The sequence below is a fragment of the Neoarius graeffei genome, chromosome 13 (assembly GCF_027579695.1).
Source record: "Neoarius graeffei isolate fNeoGra1 chromosome 13, fNeoGra1.pri, whole genome shotgun sequence".
NCBI classification, from domain to species: domain Eukaryota; kingdom Metazoa; phylum Chordata; class Actinopteri; order Siluriformes; family Ariidae; genus Neoarius; species Neoarius graeffei.
In genome coordinates, this window is record NC_083581.1 from 54,360,812 (window position 1) to 54,380,972 (window position 20,161).

At 38.8% G+C, this 20,161-nt stretch overlaps 1 protein-coding gene across 2 annotated transcripts in view; it reads right to left on the reverse strand.

Annotated features, from left to right (window-relative positions):
* Window positions 1-1,833: 1,833 nt before the first annotated feature.
* sdcbp2 (syndecan binding protein (syntenin) 2) overlaps window positions 1,834-20,161 on the reverse strand; it is a 40,656-nt gene continuing 22,328 nt past the window's right edge. The window contains exons 4-9 of one of the 2 annotated variants that reach the window (XM_060938043.1): window positions 16,953-17,053; window positions 12,305-12,460; window positions 9,150-9,325; window positions 8,528-8,699; window positions 5,197-5,288; window positions 1,834-2,554 (exon numbers count right to left, since the gene is read on the reverse strand). In XM_060938043.1, coding sequence (XP_060794026.1) covers window positions 2,500-2,554; window positions 5,197-5,288; window positions 8,528-8,699; window positions 9,150-9,325; window positions 12,305-12,460; window positions 16,953-17,053 — 752 coding nt within the window. In that variant the 3' untranslated portion in view covers window positions 1,834-2,499. Of the gene's footprint in view, window positions 2,555-5,196; window positions 5,289-8,527; window positions 8,700-9,149; window positions 9,326-12,304; window positions 12,464-16,952; window positions 17,054-20,161 lie in introns of both variants that reach the window. The other variant, XM_060938042.1, reaches the window with a different exon arrangement.

The following is a 20,161-nucleotide window of genomic DNA, read 5'->3' on the forward strand; positions in this document are numbered from 1 at the left end:
TAATTCACTTTACCACCAAGATACTTGAAGTTTAGTGTGTATGCCAATGTTCAATGTTCATAGGGCAGATATTCACATAGATCACAGTTTCAACTGGCTCAATCATGTACACCTATGTAGACATATATATATACTTAATAATGGACAAATTGCAGCCATAAGAGCTCATCAGATATAAAATCATAAACCACTGGATAATCAGTTCATATAAATAGAAATTGCTGTTTTATTCTTGTGAATGTCTCTCTACTGTATATCTTTGATTATAACATCCATTAGTTGCCTTTTACTTTATTCTCCCTTCGCTGTGGAGTCACTGTTTGTGCTGTCAGCTGGCTTTTATGTATTGCAATGTACATTCACATGGACGTTGTGTAGCTATCATATAATTCTTTTTAAAAGCTGTTGTTGCTTTTTCCTCCTAAAACCATGTCAATCTTTGTGTTGTGACTTGTGTATTGAAAACATTCACAGACCTGTGGTGTGCAGTTTACTTAAAACATGCTGGGCTCACTCTGCCTGTTTTAGCACTTGTGCGTGATTGTATGCTGTTGAACACGTGGCATAAATTCATTTTTTATTTTTATTATTTCATATTTTAGGTTATGATTGTTTCAGATAATGGATGTATGGGCTTTGTGTATTATTTGTCCTGAAATGGTCAAAGAATGTTTTGGCCCAACTTGACAGCAATCCATTACCTCTAATTTATTAGCCAGTAAAGAGCCATTTAAACAATCTTCAATGGTGTTGATAGCAAGATCAAAGCAAGATTGCATTAAAGTGACTGACTAATAAGGCCTTGAAAGTTTTCTGTAAAGCCATATTTTATTAAAGGACTGTATGTGCAACCTACATTCTAGTCTGAGTAATAGACATGACTTAATGAAAGACTCCTCATTTGGTAGTGAGGGGACTTCAATTTGTGTGCGAGTCTGTATGCGCTATGAAATCTGTGCTTAAAATGCTTGATGGTTCTTTTCATTCCACTGCAAACTTTGTTACTTTGAATATCTTACTCTAAGTCAATCAGATTTGTGAATTATAATTAAACCAAGACAAACTCTTATTTACCCTACATATAAATAAATTACCAACTAGGGGCCAGATTTTTGCAATCACAGGATCATGAATAAATCATGGCATTACATGAAAGACCAAGTATTATTAAGAGCTCTCTTCACCTTATACCATCACAAAGCTTTTAGAAAATGCAGACCAGCATTGCTTAGATCACTACGATCTGGAATTTTTACATTTAGGCATAGTATAACAGATATTCCCTTTAGATACTTGAAGCTAAGCTTTAACTCCCAAGTCTGGTATTTATCTCTGCATACAACAAAAGAACAGAATGTCATCTGCATCACATGTGATGTGTGTGAATGATAGCACTCTATATTTTTTTAGCTATGCGTAAATTATGTTACACTTCCACACAATGTGTAAAAATGAGGAATAATAAAAATTGTTTCTTTCAATGTTTGCAATGTCATTTGTCAAGTTGTTTGTCAAACAAATATTATGGGTAAATAATTCAACTATAAAACTGCTATTTTAATAGTAATTCTAAATTGTACAGAAATCCTTGTTTGTATTTAAAAAAAATTAAACTAAAAAAAAAAAAGACTATATTAAAACAGCATGGTGTATATACTCCCCTCTTTTTGCATTCAAAGTTTGTCCTTTTAACCATTTAAAAGTGTCTTACCATTCTGCTCAATACATGGTTTTCTCACCTTATCCTAGCATGGTCATCTGTAAGTAAACACTTCCAGCAGTCCAATCTCTTCAGGGGTTAAGCTAGTCAAAATATTACCACAGTTATACCACTATATTTATTTGCTTTTATTACAAGTATGTTGAGGCTATATTTTAATACAATGTAACCATCATAGAATTTACATAAATGGCAGAAAGTGTCATCTGTGACGTACATTTCAAAAAGACAACTAAAATGAAGACGTATTTTAAAACAAAGACTAATCAAATCAACCTTGGTTAGAGTCTGGCAGTGCAAGTCCTTCTTGGCACATACTTGTGAATGATATGCTCTTAATAAGAGACTGATAACCTGTGCATAGTGGGTGGCTTTTCATAGTTTTTAGACTACTGAACTCAATGCCCACAATCCTTATCGTTCTTCGGAAGCCTGAGAAAAGCCTATTCCTATTTTTTTCCTCCTTCTTTGCCCACTAACCAATCAAAAGAAATTAAAAAAAAAAGAAAAAGCTAAAATTCAACGCCAGTAATACAGGGATAGGTAATGGATTATTATTATTGTTGTTACATATAAAATACAATTAAACAATGCAACAGTAACAAGGAAGATAGAAAAAATAGATATACAAGAACATCTAAAGTAGAAAAAGGCAAATTTCTTGTGTTATACATGAAAATGATTGAAGAAGGATTAATTCTAACATAAACCAGCCATGTGATAGAAGGGCCTGATGGAGATTGCAGATGTTCTGGAAAGGGCTGAGGTGTGTGAGAGGCTCAGACCTCAGGCACCGAGTGATCCATTGCTGACCTCAGCAGGCCACCAGACATCCTACAACAAGCAGAAAGGAATTAGCATTTAGCACCATTAGTTTTACAAGCCAATGAACACAACCAGCCCATTTTATAAGAAAAAAATGAATGCATTATATTTAAACCTAAACATCTATTAAAGTTTGCGCTTCTAGAGTCTGTAAATGTCATAATGCAAGCAAAAGTTTGACCTTCAATAGAAAATAGACCCCTTTCACTGACGTCACCCGAAACCGGAAGTAAACAGACCCTGCGCCATTTTGGAAGACCAACAAACTCGTGATTAGGGGGAATTAACGGCAGCGGTATGTGAACCCACGAGAATAAAGTGGAGTGGCAAACGACTTAAACAAAAAAATCTGAGCTGTTTTATTTATGATTTATTGGCCCAACAGTAGACTTGAAAGAAACCTGTGTGAGACTTGGCAAAAAACTGTGGATATAATGGATAAGTCTGTGCATGATCTGCGGACACTTTGAGGTAAGCAAACGCAAGAAATTCAGATTTAAAACATGCTAAATTGGCCCCAAGTTGATAACTGTATGAGGAGCAAGCCTCCCAGACTTCTACAATTTAATAATTTAGGATGGTTTGGGGCTTGCTCGCTGCTGCCAGGTTGGTTGTTGAGTAGCCTGACTGTTTTTTTTTTTTCTTGCGTGTGGTATCATTGTTGACGCGAGGTTGTTTTTTGAACATGCCAATGCGGACACGATTTCCCCTGATGAGTTATGACTTCAGACGCGATGCATGTGTGGAGGTGTGGAGTCCGCGTGATATGTGCGCAAGATAGGCTTCTCATATGTTTGGAGATCCGCGCTCTGAGACAAGCGCAAGCGCCCCCAGGGAAAAAAAGGGACCCCCCGAAAATATCGGCATGGTTCGAACACTGAGTGTAAACAACAAATAGTTTACAATATCTGGGTAGCAAACAGATGGCAGAATTGGTGTCCGGTCCTCCTTATGTTTCCATTCTCCCTTGCCCCGAGAGAGCCAGTTTCTCCACATACCGTGCCCTTTCTGCAACTGGTAATGTACTCACATAACCCGAATTATCAGCCATCGTGTCACTTTACTCTCGCTCGTACTTTGTTTTATATTGTGAGTGCATGTACTTAGTCTTCCAATATGGCGCCTAACAAAATCTCGCGGCGCGGTGTCGTCATGTGAAAGGGGTCTATACTGGTAAATTCTGTCACCCTCACCTTTTCAAGCAACACTTAGTTTCCCCTACCCTTCTCCTGCAGCCTTTTGGAAAAATCCATGATCAAAACTGCCATGTTATTGCTCTAAATTTCAAGCTTTACTCAAGAATCAGGCTTTAAATCCAATTAATCTTCACATATCAAGCACTGATTTGCAAGAGTAAATTATCACACAAAATTACACAATTTTTAGCATTTTTATTTGTGGCTGAATTCAGCAGGGATGAGAGTGGGTGGTCATCAAAAAAAAAAAAAGCAGAAAACGAAGCCAACGGGGTCTGGGAGGGATACCCCCAGGAAAATTTTGAAAAATAAGGCCTCACAAACCACTTTTCCTGCAATCTGAGCTGTAGTAGATAAAAAAATATCTGTTGTCTTTTTTATATATTTACATGAAAATATGTTTCAAATCAATAGGAGTATTGTTTGAATTCAAAATAAAAATCACATTCTACATTCAAGGGTATGGTTATAATTCATGATCAACAAAAATGACAAACTAAATTCACATTAAACTTAAGTTCTATTAATTATCAAAATGTTCATACATTAAATAAAATTTCTTAGGGTGACTGACCTTTTCTCCCTATGTCTTCATTAGTTGCATATGATTTCTTCAAAAAGTCTTTTGAAATATTTAAGTTTTCAAAACTGTCAGCATTAATTCAGATTTACTGACTATCATATACATGTTCAATGTATTAAATCAAACGAATGCTAAGTTTATGGGATAAACTTAAAAAAAAAAAAAAGCCGATATGAAAGAGAAACGTATTTTTGAAGAGCAGCGACGATGAACATGTGCAAGTTGCAAGTTTCGATAAAATAGAACGGATGTGGGTACTTTTGTAAGAACTGTTATGATTGGCTATCATGCTCTCGCCATCGATGTTTTGGCCAGTTACATTGTAGATAACACGTATTCTACCACAAGACTTAGTGAGACTAAAGATGGTGAAAATATAAACATGTAACATCGTCGTAGGAATGAATCACACTTGAGTATCACGAAGGAACATGCCCCAACCCCCCTCAATAAATGGAAAAAAAAAAAATCTCAACGGATTTGGCATAATATAAAAAGGTCGATTTTTACTCAGAAAAAGCGGAAATCTGCCGAAAAGCGGAAAACTCTCATCCCTGATTCAGATAAATGTGTTTTACCACTCATCTGTATCCTTAGTATAATTAGGTTATCAAGGGTTTTTAAAAAAATTAATTAAATGACTACTAAATCTCTAAACCCATCTAATGAGTGTCAAGATCCCTTGTGTGCAGTTTGAAAAACACCCAATCAAATTTTAACACCTGCTTTTTATTTCTCTTTAAAAATACCAATAGGTAACAGAGGAATCTTTAACACCCACACACACACACAGATCTGGATAATTGGGTGCTGTTCAATACACCCTGACTAATAAAGCTTAAATAAGTACTACTGGTACTGCCATTAGATACCTCTTAATCATATGCTCATAGATGATCTTGGGCATGATGGTGATGGTCATGGCAGTGGGAGATGTGGTCAGGATGTCTTTAATCTGAGGATCCTGCAAACACATTCAACACGAACAATTAAATCCACTGCTTGGACTAATGTCTTGGTGAAATATAATAAATTTGATTAAGTGAATGAAAAGTAAAATAAAAATTTAAGACCATATCAGACCTGACAACATTTATGCATTTTGTGTAGGAGCTCTATATTTTAACATCTGAATACTTTGGAAGATAGTTTAAATAAATAAATAAATAAATACCACCCATCCACAGCAAGAGAGCTGTCTTCTCTTTTCCCAGTAAAAACTGCATGAATTAATCGACATGAACCTGGAGCGATTCATTTGCACAGCAGATCAGTAGTGAAAAATGCTGGCTGAGGGGTTTTTGTTTGTTTGTTTTTTTTAAACACAATTTCTACGAGTCTACATGGGACCTGTAGACCAGTCACTTGTAGAATATGATATTTTCAAGTGCTTCTATTTTGTTTTACTTTTGCTAGTTAATAATCAGTAACAAAAGCTGCCCAGGGCAAAAGGGATGAATTGACCTGCTTTTCCTAGATATATGCTGCAGTAATTTGAGTATTGAATGTAGAAATGGGCAAGATGGCCTTCAAATATAAAATCACAGTATTTGGGGATGTTTTTGCGATAATGATATTCACGAATGATATTTCAAAACAGTAAGTTTAAATTTTAACCTCCTAAGGCCCAAGCTGTTTTTTTACATGCATTTTTTATTTCTCTTTGCTATTTGGGCTTATTAGAACCTGATTAGAATAAAAACTAAGCATCATCTTTTGATAAGATGTACTTTTAGAGAAAAAGTATGTCCACATATGTGGATTCTTGTTCAGAATTTCTAAAAAGTGCTATCCACGCATGTGACCGCTAAGCCCTAGGAGGTTAAGACACATTGTTTTGCAGCCAATCCTCCAATTATGACCTTCACATTTTCACTTCAACAGTAAAATAGAGAACACAGTACCAGTCAAACATTTGGACACACCTTCTAATTAAATGTTTTTTTCTTTAATTTTATTAATTAAAAAAAAAAAAAAGACTTCAGGTCTTAAAAGTAATGGTAGACTAATTTCCCTTTACTTAGTTGAGCGGTTCTTGACAATGTTTTACTACAGTTGTGGAATAGGGTCATTTACTATATTTTATTATTATACATACGGGCCACTTTTTCCATGGAATAAAAACGTACTCTATTCCCTTCTAGCTGGTTTACTGATGGCATGCAATATTGCTGTCATATCGCGTATCCTCCATGTATTACACCACTCTCCCCAATGGAGAATAAGCATGCAATATTGTTATAATATTGCACGTTGTCAAGACAACACGACGTCACATCGGAGCTCATGCAAAGATCCAATGACAAAACTTTTCTGCTGCGCGTGCGCACAATCATTTCTTTGTTGGCTGGGAAAGAGAGAAGATCCAGTGCTAGATTTAAGCACTAAATAAATAAACTGAAATATGCACAGAACATCCGAAAGGCTACCAAAACTTCACTGGATATTCTTCACACATTTACAAGAGAACAAAAAAATAAAATTAAATAAAAAAAAAAAAAAAAAAAAAAACTGGAAGAGACTAGTCTGGCTAACGCGACTTCAAAGCTCTACGAGCTATTGGCCTGGCCAAGATATTAAGCCCAACCGTTTCCCAGAGCCCGTGGTTGACCCGCCTCCCTGAAATGCCTCAGTTTGCTACTGGTCGAAGCCAGAAAAGGCTGTGATGAAGCTTACACCAATCACATCACTCTTTCCTCTGACGTATGCGACACGACGGGGCTAACTGGTAGATTAAACTCTTACCGAAGCCGGTCGGGAGCAAGGCGAAAACGTCCTTCCTTTCAATAAATACCTCCAGGGCTGCTCTTTGCTCCGTTTTCAATGAGAACTTCCCGTTGAATGCTTTCAATACAGCATCTATGCGTAATAGATACGGAAGCGTGAATGAAGCGCTTCCGGCATAGATTCTGTAAACAATCTATGGCTTCCGGTCGCAGTTCTCCTACGTCAGTGCCTTGAACACGCCTCTACCCAGGGCCGTTGGAGATGCTCAAAGTTGATTGGTTCCCGATTTTTCGGGAGCTTGGAAGAGCTGTAGATAGCTTGCCTGGCCAGACTAAGCTCGCAATAGGCCCTCGTGTTGCATCACGCTTAGGATGGGCGGGCCCAGGCTAGGAAGAGACAGCAATAGCGGAAATATTGTCAAAGTTCTACTTGGAGGTGAGGAAAAGTGACGGAGACTTTTACAAGAGGATTTCACTCATGGACTTCACTCAGCAAAGCCCTTTTGTTTTGAACAACTGCAATGTGACAATTAACTACGGCCAAAAGTAACTTTGAACTTGAATGGTCAAGCTGTACATAGCTTGTATATAATTTGGGTTGCTGTTCATGCTTTTTGGACTTGTACCATTTTTATTTTTTTAACTTTGACTTTGTACATGTACATTGGATTGACAGAACATTGAATTACATTCGATCAGAATCAGCATTCAATATTGGTAAGTTACTCTCCTGTTCTTAACTTTTTGGAAAATCTATAATTGTTCCATCGAATGTGTATGTATAATAATAATAATAATAATAATAATAATGGCTTTTTTCGTGGTATATCAGATATATTCCATTCAGCTAGCATGATACTGAATGAGTCGAAGTTCAATATCATGCTAGCTGAATGGAAGATATCTGATATACCATGAAAAAAAAGACAGCCAATATTATTTATCATTTGATAGTCTCAAACGTATTAAAGTGTTCTTTTGATTAGCTTGGTTTATTTGCATGTGCGGATGTATCCATAGAATATAAAAAGAACATTATATGGCTGCACGAAGATATGAAGTTTATCTTCTCGTGTTGAAAAATATAGCACTCGTTCGTGTCGCTCACTTGTGAATATATTCACCACTCGATGATAAACTTCATATCTTCGTGCAACCATATAAATGTTCTTTATAATGGACACATCCACACACATTTCTATTTATTTAAACCTGTTACAGTGAAAATTTGAAGGTTATAATTTAGTATATATTTTGTAGAATTTGTACGTGTACATTAACTGAAGCATTTGAGCTGTAGCTACTTGATTTTATGCACTGTTTGATAACTGAATAAGTAAGGGTACAGATGTTCCCATTATAGTGAAAGGTGTGCATATAACATCAAAAACATGTTATTCACTGTAGCACACCTGTTAATGCAGTTTAACACTTCAGTCATTCAAAAACTGTACTTGTCAAATTCTTGGTCAGTTACCTTGAGTCCAATGACATTCTGGCCATTGATCTCACAAATGTAGTGATCAGTGAGAAGGCCATTGCGGGCAGCAGAACCATCCTTCACCAGAGAAGTGATACGGCCAGACTTAAAGATGAAGCCAACATGACCGGAGCTGTCCTTATGCATGGTGATTGTGCGCTGGAAGGGCCTGTGAGCAAAAACACCATGAAATAAAACACGTCACCCAAAAAAGTAAGGCCTGGTAGATCTCTGCACAAACATCAGGCATGACACTGTACTCAACTTACAGTAAAAGCATCTTCCCATTTAATCAAAACAGTGAGTTATACTGTTTATGTTCATAAACATCATTGTGCCATGAAAGAGAAAAAAAAAAGTTTCCACAGGGTGGAGCCAGAGCCACCATGCTGATGTTATTAGATGCAAAGCATCCAGAGTCCAATGTGTTTTTAGTGGGTTATTTCAAACTGGCCATTTTATCTTTATCGGTTATGTATTTGATATAGTTGACAAACTAATGCATCACCATTTCACAAAATATAGGGGCAAACTCGAGCAAGTTTTTCTTTTTTTTTTTTAATTAAGACAGCTCCTCTCACTAATTATATAGAGTGCAAGTTTTAGTGATTGGACTAACCTATCACGGACCACAAGCTCAATGCGCTGTTCAGCTGCTGCCTTCAGAGCCTTGTGGGCTTTGTCTGTGCTCCAGCCGGCACAGTTCTGCCCGTTGATCTGCAGCACCTGGTCTCCAAAACGCAGACCAGCCAGTGATGCAGGGGAATTCGCCTGCACCAGCTGAATAAACACACCCTAGAGGAAAGAGGAGTAGTTTAAAACTAAGATTCCTTACAGAGTTTAATAGGTGACTGTAATTTCACAGGTATGGAACCCAGTAGTCTCATTCCTCGTGTCACACCAGAATCTGACTGCATTCTTGTTTGTTTTTTAGCTTCACATTTCAGGCCTCAATGTTAACTTTTGACACCTTGTGCCCTACAGGACAACTGGCCTCAAAAAATCCCCCCCGAATTTCTTTTTGCTCTAAAATTGTGCGGTATTTCGGCAAGTTTTCAAGTACACGATTCACGGCAATACTGATATGTTTTCTAGGGGCATAATTGAGTTATTTAGACAAAAGTGAATTGTTCTTTAAAAAAAAAAAAAAAAAACTTATTTCTGCAACAGAACAACAAGACAAGCCCTGAAAACATGAAACAATATCATGTATGTAACACTTACATACGGTACTAGTACGTAATACGTCTTTTTATATAGAGTTTAGGACACAAAACACACTTTGTTTTGCCTATAACAATGACTAGCAATATTGCAAAGATGAAATATAAAACTAAAACATTATAAATGATAAATGGGGTAAGATATACTTCTCTACAGGATAATTCACTATGTAAATGATATATATTTACTGTAGAGGGTGTGGTTTACTATTTGAGACACAAAAGCATGTCTTTCCATTCATTGAATGTGCTTACCACTAGCTTTTTTTTTTTTTACACACACAATATTATATATATATACAGTGGGGCAAAAAAGTATTTAGTCAGTCACCAATTGTGCAAGTTCTCCCACTTAAAAAGATGAGAGGCGCCTGTAATTTTCATCATAGATATACCTCAACTATGAGAGACAAAATGAGAAAAAAAAAATCCAGAAAATCACATTGTCTGATTTTTAAAGAATTTATTTGCAAATTATGGTGGAAAATAAGTATTTGGTCAGTAACAAAAGTTCATCTCAATACTTTGTTATATACCCTTTGTTGGCAATGACAGAGGTCAAACGTTTTCTGTAAGTCTTCACAAGGTTTTCACACACTGTTGCTGGTATTTTGGCCCATTCCTCCATGCAGATCTCCTCTAGAGCAGTGATGTTTTGGGGCTGTCGCTGGGCAACACGGACTTTCAACTCCCTCCAAAGATTTTCTATGGGGTTGAGATCTGGAGACTGGCTAGGCCACTCCAGGACCTTGAAATGCTTCTTACGAAGCCACTCCTTCGTTGCCCGGGCGGTGTGTTTGGGATCATTGTCATGCTGAAAGACCCAGCCACGTTTCATCTTCAATGCCCTTGCTGATGGAAGGAGGCTTTCACTCAAAATCTCATGATACATGGCCCCATTCATTCTTTCGTTTACACGGATCAGTCGTCCTGGTCCCTTTGCAGAAAAACAGCCCCAAAACATGATGTTTCCACCCCCATGCTTCACAGTAGGTATGGTGTTCTTTGGATGCAACTCAGCATTCTTTCTCCTCCAAACACGACAAGTTGAGTTTTTACCAAAAAGTTCTATTTTGGTTTCATCTGACCATATGACAATTCTTCCAATCCTCTTCTGGATCATCCAAATGCTCTCTAGCAAACTTCAGATGGGCCTGGACATGTACTGGCTTAAGCAGGGGGACACATCTGGCACTGCAGGATTTGAGTCTCTGGCAGCGTAGTGTGTTACTGCCTTTGTTACTTTGGTCCCAGCTCTCTGCAGGTCATTCACTAGGTCCCCCCGTGTGGTTCTGGTACTTTTGCTCACCGTTCTTGTGATCATTTTGACCCCACGGGGTGAGATCTTGAGTGGAGCCCCAGATCAAGGGAGATCATCAGTGGTCTTGTATGTCTTCCATTTTCTAATAATTGCTCCCACAGTTGATTTCTTCACACCAAGCTGCTTACCTATTGCAGATTCAGTCTTCCCAGCCTGGTGCAGGTCTACAATTTTATTTCTGGTGTCCTTTGACAGCTCTTTGGTCTTGGCCATAGTGGAGTTTGGAGTGTGACTGTTTGAGGTTGTGGACAGGTGTCTTTTATACTGATAACGAGTTCAAACAGGTGCCATTAATACAGGTAACGAGTGGAGGACAGAGGAGCCTCTTAAAGAAGTTGTTACAGGTCTGTGAGAGCCAGAAATCTTGCTTGTTTGTAGGTGACCAAATACTTATTTTACCGAGGAATTTACCAATTAATTCATTAAAAATCCTACAATGTGATTTCCTGGATTCTTTCCCCCCATTCTGTCTCTCATAGTTGAAGTGTACCTATGATGAAAATTACAGGCCTCTCTCATCTTTTTAAGTGGGAGAACTTGCACAATTGGTGGCTGACTAAATACTTTTTTGCCCCACTGTATATAATGTGTGTGTGTGTGTGTGTGTGTGTGTGTGTGTGTGTGTGTCCTGAAGTCAACCTGGGAAAACGTAGAGGGCACCAACGATCACTCGCAGTGATGAAAAGCACAAATGCACACACGCCTGAAGCGAGCCAATCAGAATTGCCATTACAAATCGAGGAAAAAAAAAAAAATGGTGATCACAGGGGAGGCAAGGATGCTGATTAATACATCTTGTTTTTTGTAATGTACTCGCTCAAAAGTCATTTTTGTGCTTAAAGAAGCCAACCATAGGCATGCCCGAATGGGTCTAACTCACTAAAATATTTCTGCTCGAGCATCTTGGTCGGACAAATCGGGCATTCGGGCAACGCCTGGCGTTAAGGCTTGCATTTAGTGCCATGGCACATGGAGAGAAATTAACAGACTATTCTCACATGCAACTTATTACAATAGAATAATCAGAATGCACACATGACCTTACCCCTGGTGTCAAGAACATTTGCTCAAGTGCCCTATAGTCATATTCTGGCAGTTCTTGGATTTGTTCGTGCTCATTTGTAAAGAATTTTATCTTCTCGCTGCTCCAAGATTTGCAGTCAAATCCCAGTTGATGTGTAGCTTTACGCACTAGGTCACTGCATGCTAGTAAATATCAGATTTACTCACATTGTCAATATCCCGTAGCCGCAGGCCAACCTTGCCATCCTGGTCCTTGCAGAGGATGACCTCCCTCAGGCCTGGGCGAATTTCAGCTCTCCTGATGCCCAAGTCTGCGCCCGTCACTGGCCGCACCATGCCCCCTAGACCTGATGGCACTGCAACCTGCTGCAGAGAGAGAGAGAGAGAGAGAGAGAGAGAAAGTGAGAACAAGTTATGGGTGTAGCAAACATGAAGAGGACAGTTATGACTATTGATTTTTCTGCTAATAGAGGGCAGGCAAGGCCAGCAATTTCACTCTTTTTTCCGTAAGTGTATTACTACCACTTGCAATATGTAGTGTGACATGCATATATCCGATGGAGACAGATGGAGGAAATTCAAGACCATTGTTACCTTCTCCAAGAGTGGTCGACCAACAAAGATCACTCCAAGAGCAAGGTGTGTGTGTGTATATATATATATATATATATATATATATATATATATATATATATATATATATATATATATATATATATATAAAATAGTCTGCGAGGTCATAAAGGAGCCTAGGGTAACTTCTAGGCAACTAAAGACCTCTCTCACATTGGCTAATGTTGCTGGTCATGAGTCTACCATCAGGAGAACACTGAACAACAAATGGTGTGCATGGCAGGGTTGCAAGGAGAAAGCCACTGCTCTCCAAAAAGAATATTGCTGCAATCTACAGTTTGCTAAAGATCTCATGGACAAGCCAGAAGGCTACTGGGAAAAAAAAAAAATCTGTGGATGACTGAGCCCAAACTAGAACTTTTCAACTTAAGTAAGAAGCTTTATATTTGGAGAAAGGAAATCTCTGCATTCCAGCATCAGAACCTTATCCCATCTGTGAAACATGGAGGCGGTAGTATCATGGTTTGGGACTGTTTTGCTGCATCCGAGCCAGAAAGGCTTGCAAATCATTGATGGAACAATGAATTGTGAATTATTACAGTGAATCCTAAACGAAAATGTCAGGACATCTTTCCGTGAACTGAATGTCAAGAGAAGGTGGGTCATGCAGCAAGACAATGACCCTCAGTACACAAGAATACAGTTAACATTTTGGAATGGCCAAGTCCTGACCTAAAACCAATAGAAATGTTGTGTGAGCAGTTCACGTGAGGAAACCCACCAACATCCCAGAGGGGAAGCTGTTCTATCCAGAGGAATGGGCTACAATTCCTCCAAGCCAATGTGTAGGACTGATCAATTACTGGAAACATTTAGCTGTAGTTACTGCATCACACCAGATACTGAAAGCAAAAGGTTCACATACTTGTGCTACTACAGATATGTAAATAATCGGCTCAATAAATGACCAAGTATACTATTTTTGTCTCATTTGTTTAATTTGGTTCTTTTTATCTACTTTAAGGACTTGTGTGAAAAATCTGATGATGATTTAAGTTATATCTATGCAGAAATATAGAAAATTGTAAAGGGTTCACAAACTTTCACGCACCACTCTATGATGTATGTCATGAGAAAGTTAGCAGTAAGGTTTCAAACATATTACTGGAGAAAGAGTTTAATCTGTGTTTAGCTCAATCTATGGGAGTGTAGAACAATGAGCACAAGATCACAATTTTTTTTTGTCCTTAAAAATGAGATACACTTGCTGTTAACAGGTATAATGCATCTCTTCATACTGTAAAAGTAAAAATGCTTTGACATGCAACAATGTTGACCATTGCTTGATACTGATTTGTTTAAAATTAAACCTAAAACTGGTGAATACGGAGTATTTTCTCCTAGCGATGCAGTCTTTGAATATTCGCTTCTCACTCTGCCCCAAGTTCATCAGCCAGAGTAAAAAGAAGAGGAAAACAGCAGAGGAAGATAACGTTCTCATCGAGGAGAACTCAGCAGTGAACATAACAGAGACCAAAAACACAGCACCAAGCTCAGTGCAGAGAGGAAGATATTAACAAGTAAACAGATGTGTTTTTACATTGTGCAATGAAGTCCACTGCAGCAAATCCATCAGCGCAGATGGACAAAGCCAGTAATACTGGCAGATACTGTCTTCGTGTGGGCCTGAGTGTATGCATAGCCTGAGATTGCATTCATGTGGGCGCAAATACCCACACACCCATGTTTGCTGATCTCACATGCTCCATGAGTCAGTCTCGGTTTGGGAGATATGACCGAAATATCACATCAGTAAATATTTCACATAATTGAAAAGTATTACAGTATTCAACTGCATTTTATTTTCCAAAGCAACTTACATGAGGGGGCGGCACGGTGGTGTAGTGGTTAGCGCTGTCGCCTCACAGCAAGAAGGTCCGGGTTCGAGCCCCGGGGCCAGCGAGGGCCTTTCTGTGTGGAGTTTGCATATTCTCCCCGTGTCCGCGTGGGTTTCCTCCGGGTGCTCCGGTTTCCCCCACAGTCCAAAGACATGCAGGTTAGGTTAACTGGTGACTCTAAATTGACCGTAGGTGTGAATGTGAGTGTGAATGGTTGTCTGTGTCTATGTGTCAGCCCTGTGATGACCTGGCGACTTGTCCAGGGTGTACCCCGCCTTTCGCCCGTAGTCAGCTGGGATAGGCTCCAGCTTGCCTGCGACCCTGTAGAAGGATAAAGCGGCTACAGATAATGAGATGAGAACTTACATGAGGGGAAAAAAGTGACTTATGGACAGTAATATTTTGTGTATTTTTAAGTCTGCTTTTACAAATATTCACCATATCCGCTCACAAAAAGATTAGAGGTGTTTCTCCCTTCGCAGTAACTCATAGTTTGCATATAATGTTCTTTGCACAAAAGCATCTCTTCTTTTCCTTTGCTCAAAAGCATGTCCACACTAAGTATTAAATCAATGTTTTTAAAGCAGATCGGTGGTATTTCAGGGTGGATAACTCACATCAGCTTGTTTTAGCTAATAGGTAAATCAGAACACAAGACAACGAACAAAAACGTTGTGAAACCTTGTGGGCAGTCATGTCAAATTGACAAATTAAATGTTAACAAGAGTGCTCGGAGAGCACAATATCCCCCGCTGGCAAGTATGCCGTAACTGGTAAAATGCGACTGAATTGAACGAAATTGCAATATGCGTATTACCGACATATAACAAACAATCCTGTCACGTTTCATGAAATTCCTTCAAAAATTGTGAGAGGAGTTGATTTCAGAAGGTGAGTACCCTTCCTGGGACGGACATCACCACGACAATCCCCCTTCAGGCCTTTCTGCCAGCAGGGATAAAAATTGTGAGGGAAGTTGATTTCAGAAAGCAAGCACACCTTGATGAAATTACCAAAGTACAAGTTTGTTAATAATCAAAGGCATAACTCTGGTAAAATTTGCCCAAATTAAATGAAATTTCAATGTGTGTATAACTGTCATATAACAAAGCCTTTTGCCAAGTTTGGCGAAATTCCTCAACAAAATTGTGAGAGGAGTTGATTTCAGAAGGAAAACACGCTCATGAACTTGTCAAATTATAAATTTTGTTAATCAAGGGCTGTAAATCTGGTAAAATGTGCCCGAATTTAACGAAATTACAATATGCATATTACCGGCATATAACAAAGAATCCTGCCAAGTTTCGTGAAATTCCTCCAAAAACTGTGAGAGGAATTGATTTCAGAAGGTGAGCACCCTTCCTGGGACAGACGGACGGACATTGCCACGACGTAATCCCCCTTCGGGCCTTTCGGCCAGCGGAGGATTTAAAAAAAAAAAAAAGCACCCGTACACCCACAACACCCCACCTTGTTAAATGGTTAAAAGGTTCACCATTTAACATTTCTGAGTGTGGCTACATCACTTGATTTTTCAAAGCACATTAGCATGTAAAAAAAAAAAAGTTAATTTTATACAATGCCCAAGACTCAACCTATAAGTGTTAACCACTTCCTCCTAAAGCTGGCCTGACACCAAAAGACTTTTCAAGTTATTTTACTCATCAAATTTCCAACTTCGGAATAAAATCATGAGAGTCTTGCTGGAGTTGTGGTGTGCTCCCGTCATCTTGTTCATTTGTTGTAAGGTGGTCAGGATAGCTGTCTTAAGCAAGTCTTTTTTCTTGTCATGATATTCTGATCAAAATCAACCAGGTTTAATATTATCATAGGTTTTTAGTCTTGGCTCATGACAATGTCCATGTCACTATTTGCAACAAACAATAGGTGAGCTTTCTCCAGCCCCAAACAGGAAGCAGGTACAGGAACATCCTTCAAAAAGAATTTAGCTGCAGTCTTGAAAACTGAAACAGTGCATGATCCCCAGTCTTTGCAAAATCATAGTCTGTTAACAAGAGTTCTATGACTAATGATACATTGCCTTTAGCTATCAAAGGGTGTCAGATTTTAGGCTTTTAAGTCTTCTCAAAAGTCTTTTAGTGTATGGTTAGCATTACAGAAAGCTTCCCCAAATCGTGATTTTTTTTTTTTTAAAGCTTAGATTATGTGGAGCATCTACCAGTCAAGTCCATGTGAATGAGCCATTACTATAGAAAATGATATCTTAGAATGAGGGTATTAAACAAATCATATTCAATCCCAGACGCAACTTGAAAGAGCTCAAGTACAGCTTAGTGCCTGACAAGCACGTCTTTCATAATATCAAACTTAAAAACAGGCTATGTAATACAGCCAAGTTACTGCAAGCATGCACACACACTTACATTATCTGCAGCTGGGATGAGAGCCAGGTTCTTCTGTACCTCATCACTGGTGAGACTGAGTCCCATGTAGTCTCCTAGCTCCTCCAGATTTGGGTACAGACCTTGAAGAATCAAAAAAAGTAAAGACGAGAGAGGGCATAAGTTACCATTATTTTGTTCACAGGTGGATAAGATAGCAAAAATACTTCAAATGCTAGCTTTGTGAGGCTCCCAAGTGCTGCAACAGAAAAAAGTGCTCGCCCCATCATTCAGAGCTTGCAACTTGGAATCTCAATGATGCCACAACCATCATGACTGGAAGCCCATGTGGTGGGCTCTGAAGGGAGGCATGGCATACTCTGTCTCACTGGTCAATTACAGCAGGTTCCTTTGGCAAACCTTTGTCAAGCACTACAATACTGAGTTACATCCACAAATGCCAGATTTTTTGGGGGGGGGAAGAAATGGATGCAGTGTGCTCCAGACCAAAGATGAAAAGGGCCATCCAGACTGTTACCAGCAACAAATCCAAAAGCCAGGGTCTGTCATGGTATGGGGTTGTGTCAGTTCCCTTGGCAAAGATAACTTTCACTTCCGTGATGGCAGCATTAATGCAAAAAAGTACAATGAGATTTTTGAGCAACATATATTGCCTTCAGGATGACATCTTTTCCAGGTATATTTCAACAAGACCATGTAAAACCACATTCTGCACACATTACAAAGGCATGGCTGTGGAAGAAGAGAGTGCCTGTCCCTCTGTCCTCAACAAAGAATGTGTGACAAATTTTGAAATTAAAAATGTGACAACGAAGACCCCATACCGTTGCACACCTTAAGACCTGTTTACAAGAAGAATGGGACAAAAACCACACCTGAAACACTTCATCACTTGGTGCCTTCAATCCCAAAATTAAATGCTTTACTGCCCTGACTTTTTTTTTTTAAGTGTTGCAAAGATGAAAATTGAAAAATGATTTATTTTAAAAAATTTAAAAATACAGTTAAAATAAAATTCATGAGGTAAAACATCAAATGTGCTGTTGTATTGTTCTGAGCGCAGTACAAGTCAAAGACTATTTACAAGTCACTGTTTTCGGTTTTAATTTCAACATACTGTCCCACTTTTTCTCATCTGGGAATGTAATAAGTTTCCTTTATATAGTGCCTTTCACAATCCCAAGGTTGCTTTACAAGTCTGAGTCATACAAAATCCTGGATTTCAACAGTGTATGCATACCTCCTCTTATACAGCACTCCCATACAATATGATCCCATTACAATTCTAATAGAGTAGCAGATAAATATTAAGCACAGAGGCTTTGTCAGATTTAAAAAGCACCTGACCAAAACATTAACAGCACTGAATTAACAAGATCAACTGTGAGCTACTGCTCACTTACGTATCCCCCTGCTCTCGCTTATATCAGGATTAGGGTTTAAAGGAACAGTCCACCGTACTTCCATAATGAAATATGCTCTTATCTGAATTGAGACGAGCTGCTCCGTACCTGTCCGAGCTTTGCGCGACCTCCCAGTCAGTCAGACGCAGTCAGACGCGCCGTCACTCCTGTTAGCAATGTAGCTAGGCTCAGCATGGCCGATGGTATTTTTTGGGGCTGTAGTTAGATGCGACCAAACTCTTCCGCGTTTTTCCTGTTTACATAGGTTTATATGACCAGTGACATGAAACAAGTTCAGTTACACAAATTGAAACGCAGCGATTTCCTATGCTATGGAAAGTCCGCACTATAATGACAGGCATACTAACACCTTCTGCGCGCTTCGGCAGCGCATTGATATCGGAGCTCAGATATCAATGCGCTGCCGAAGCGCGCAGAAGGTGTTAGTACGCCGGTCATTATAGTGGCAAGAAAGTGGCCATGCTGAGCCTAGCTACATTGCTAACAGGAGTGACAGCGCGTCTGACTGCGTCTGACTGACTGGGAGGTCGGGCAAAGCTCGGAGAGGTACGGAGCAGCTCGTCTCAATTCAGATAAGAGCATATTTCATTATGGAAGTACGGTGGACTGTTCCTTTAATATTTTTCCCGAAAATGACATGAATCAGATCCCGGGATAAGATGACCCATTTCCCGGGAAATAACTGCGGGTTTTTTTGTTCATTTTTTTTTTTTTAGCCCAAGTAGGCCTTATGTATGTATAATTCAAATATTCGTCCCAAACTGACATTTTGTATCAAATTGTTACACATTATTTGCATCATTATTAGGGCAAAAGAATACAGTTTAGGCTGTGTCCATTGATGAACACAGCAATAATAAAGTCTGCCACTGCCGTCGTGCGCGACATCTGCTGCAGCACTAATTAAGGTGGATTGTCCCTGACTTGTCTTCTGAAGAACCCTTAGCCTATATAAAACCAATATTTTACAGAGCTCCATTATAAAAACGAAATAATGTTAACCACTGAATGATTCCTTCCTCATCCATTATCCTAAACTAAATCCATTATGTGGCTGTTAATATTTGCAAGTGGCTGCAAACTGGAATAAATCACTCGAAGTTAATCAAATATTTCTTTATTGTTCAGGGCAGGCATATTTCTCTCTGATTTTAAATAATAATACAAAAAAAAAAAAAAAAACTTAGGCTAAGCACATAGCCTACATGTTCAATAAATTAAAGAACATCACCCCAAAATGTACAACTGCACTGCACTAGCCTACTTAAACACAGGCATAGTATAGAAAACGATAGACTGAACTGAAATAATAAATTTCGCTTTGCAATGAACTCATAGCTCAATATTTCTTTAAGTTTACAATTCATTTCTCACCCTGACCCTGTCCTTCTTTCTTTTTCTTCTGGAAGTTGATGTGCGACAGACCTAAAACCAGATTTTTAGGTCTTTTGATTTTTTTTATTAGGCTATTTTCCCGGTTTCCCGTCATAACCTTTCCCGGGAATCGAGAAACAGTTTTGATCAGATTTCCCGGGAATCCCGGGTCCCGGGATTAAACCCTAATCAGAATGCAAGCAATCGAAGCAATAGGACACTTATTACGAAGGTTGACTTCAACAAATAATTAACCCTGAAACAAGCTGTTGCAGGTGAGGTGGTCTCCTGTTGGTGGCCTCGAAGAGGGAAAATTCTTTGGTTATAACTTTTCATGAAGTTACCGTCTTTCATTTCCTCTGATGCTGGCATAGTGGTCATAGAAACTGCCTGCTGCAGATCTAATGCTAGGTTCCCTTCACTCTGAGTCGA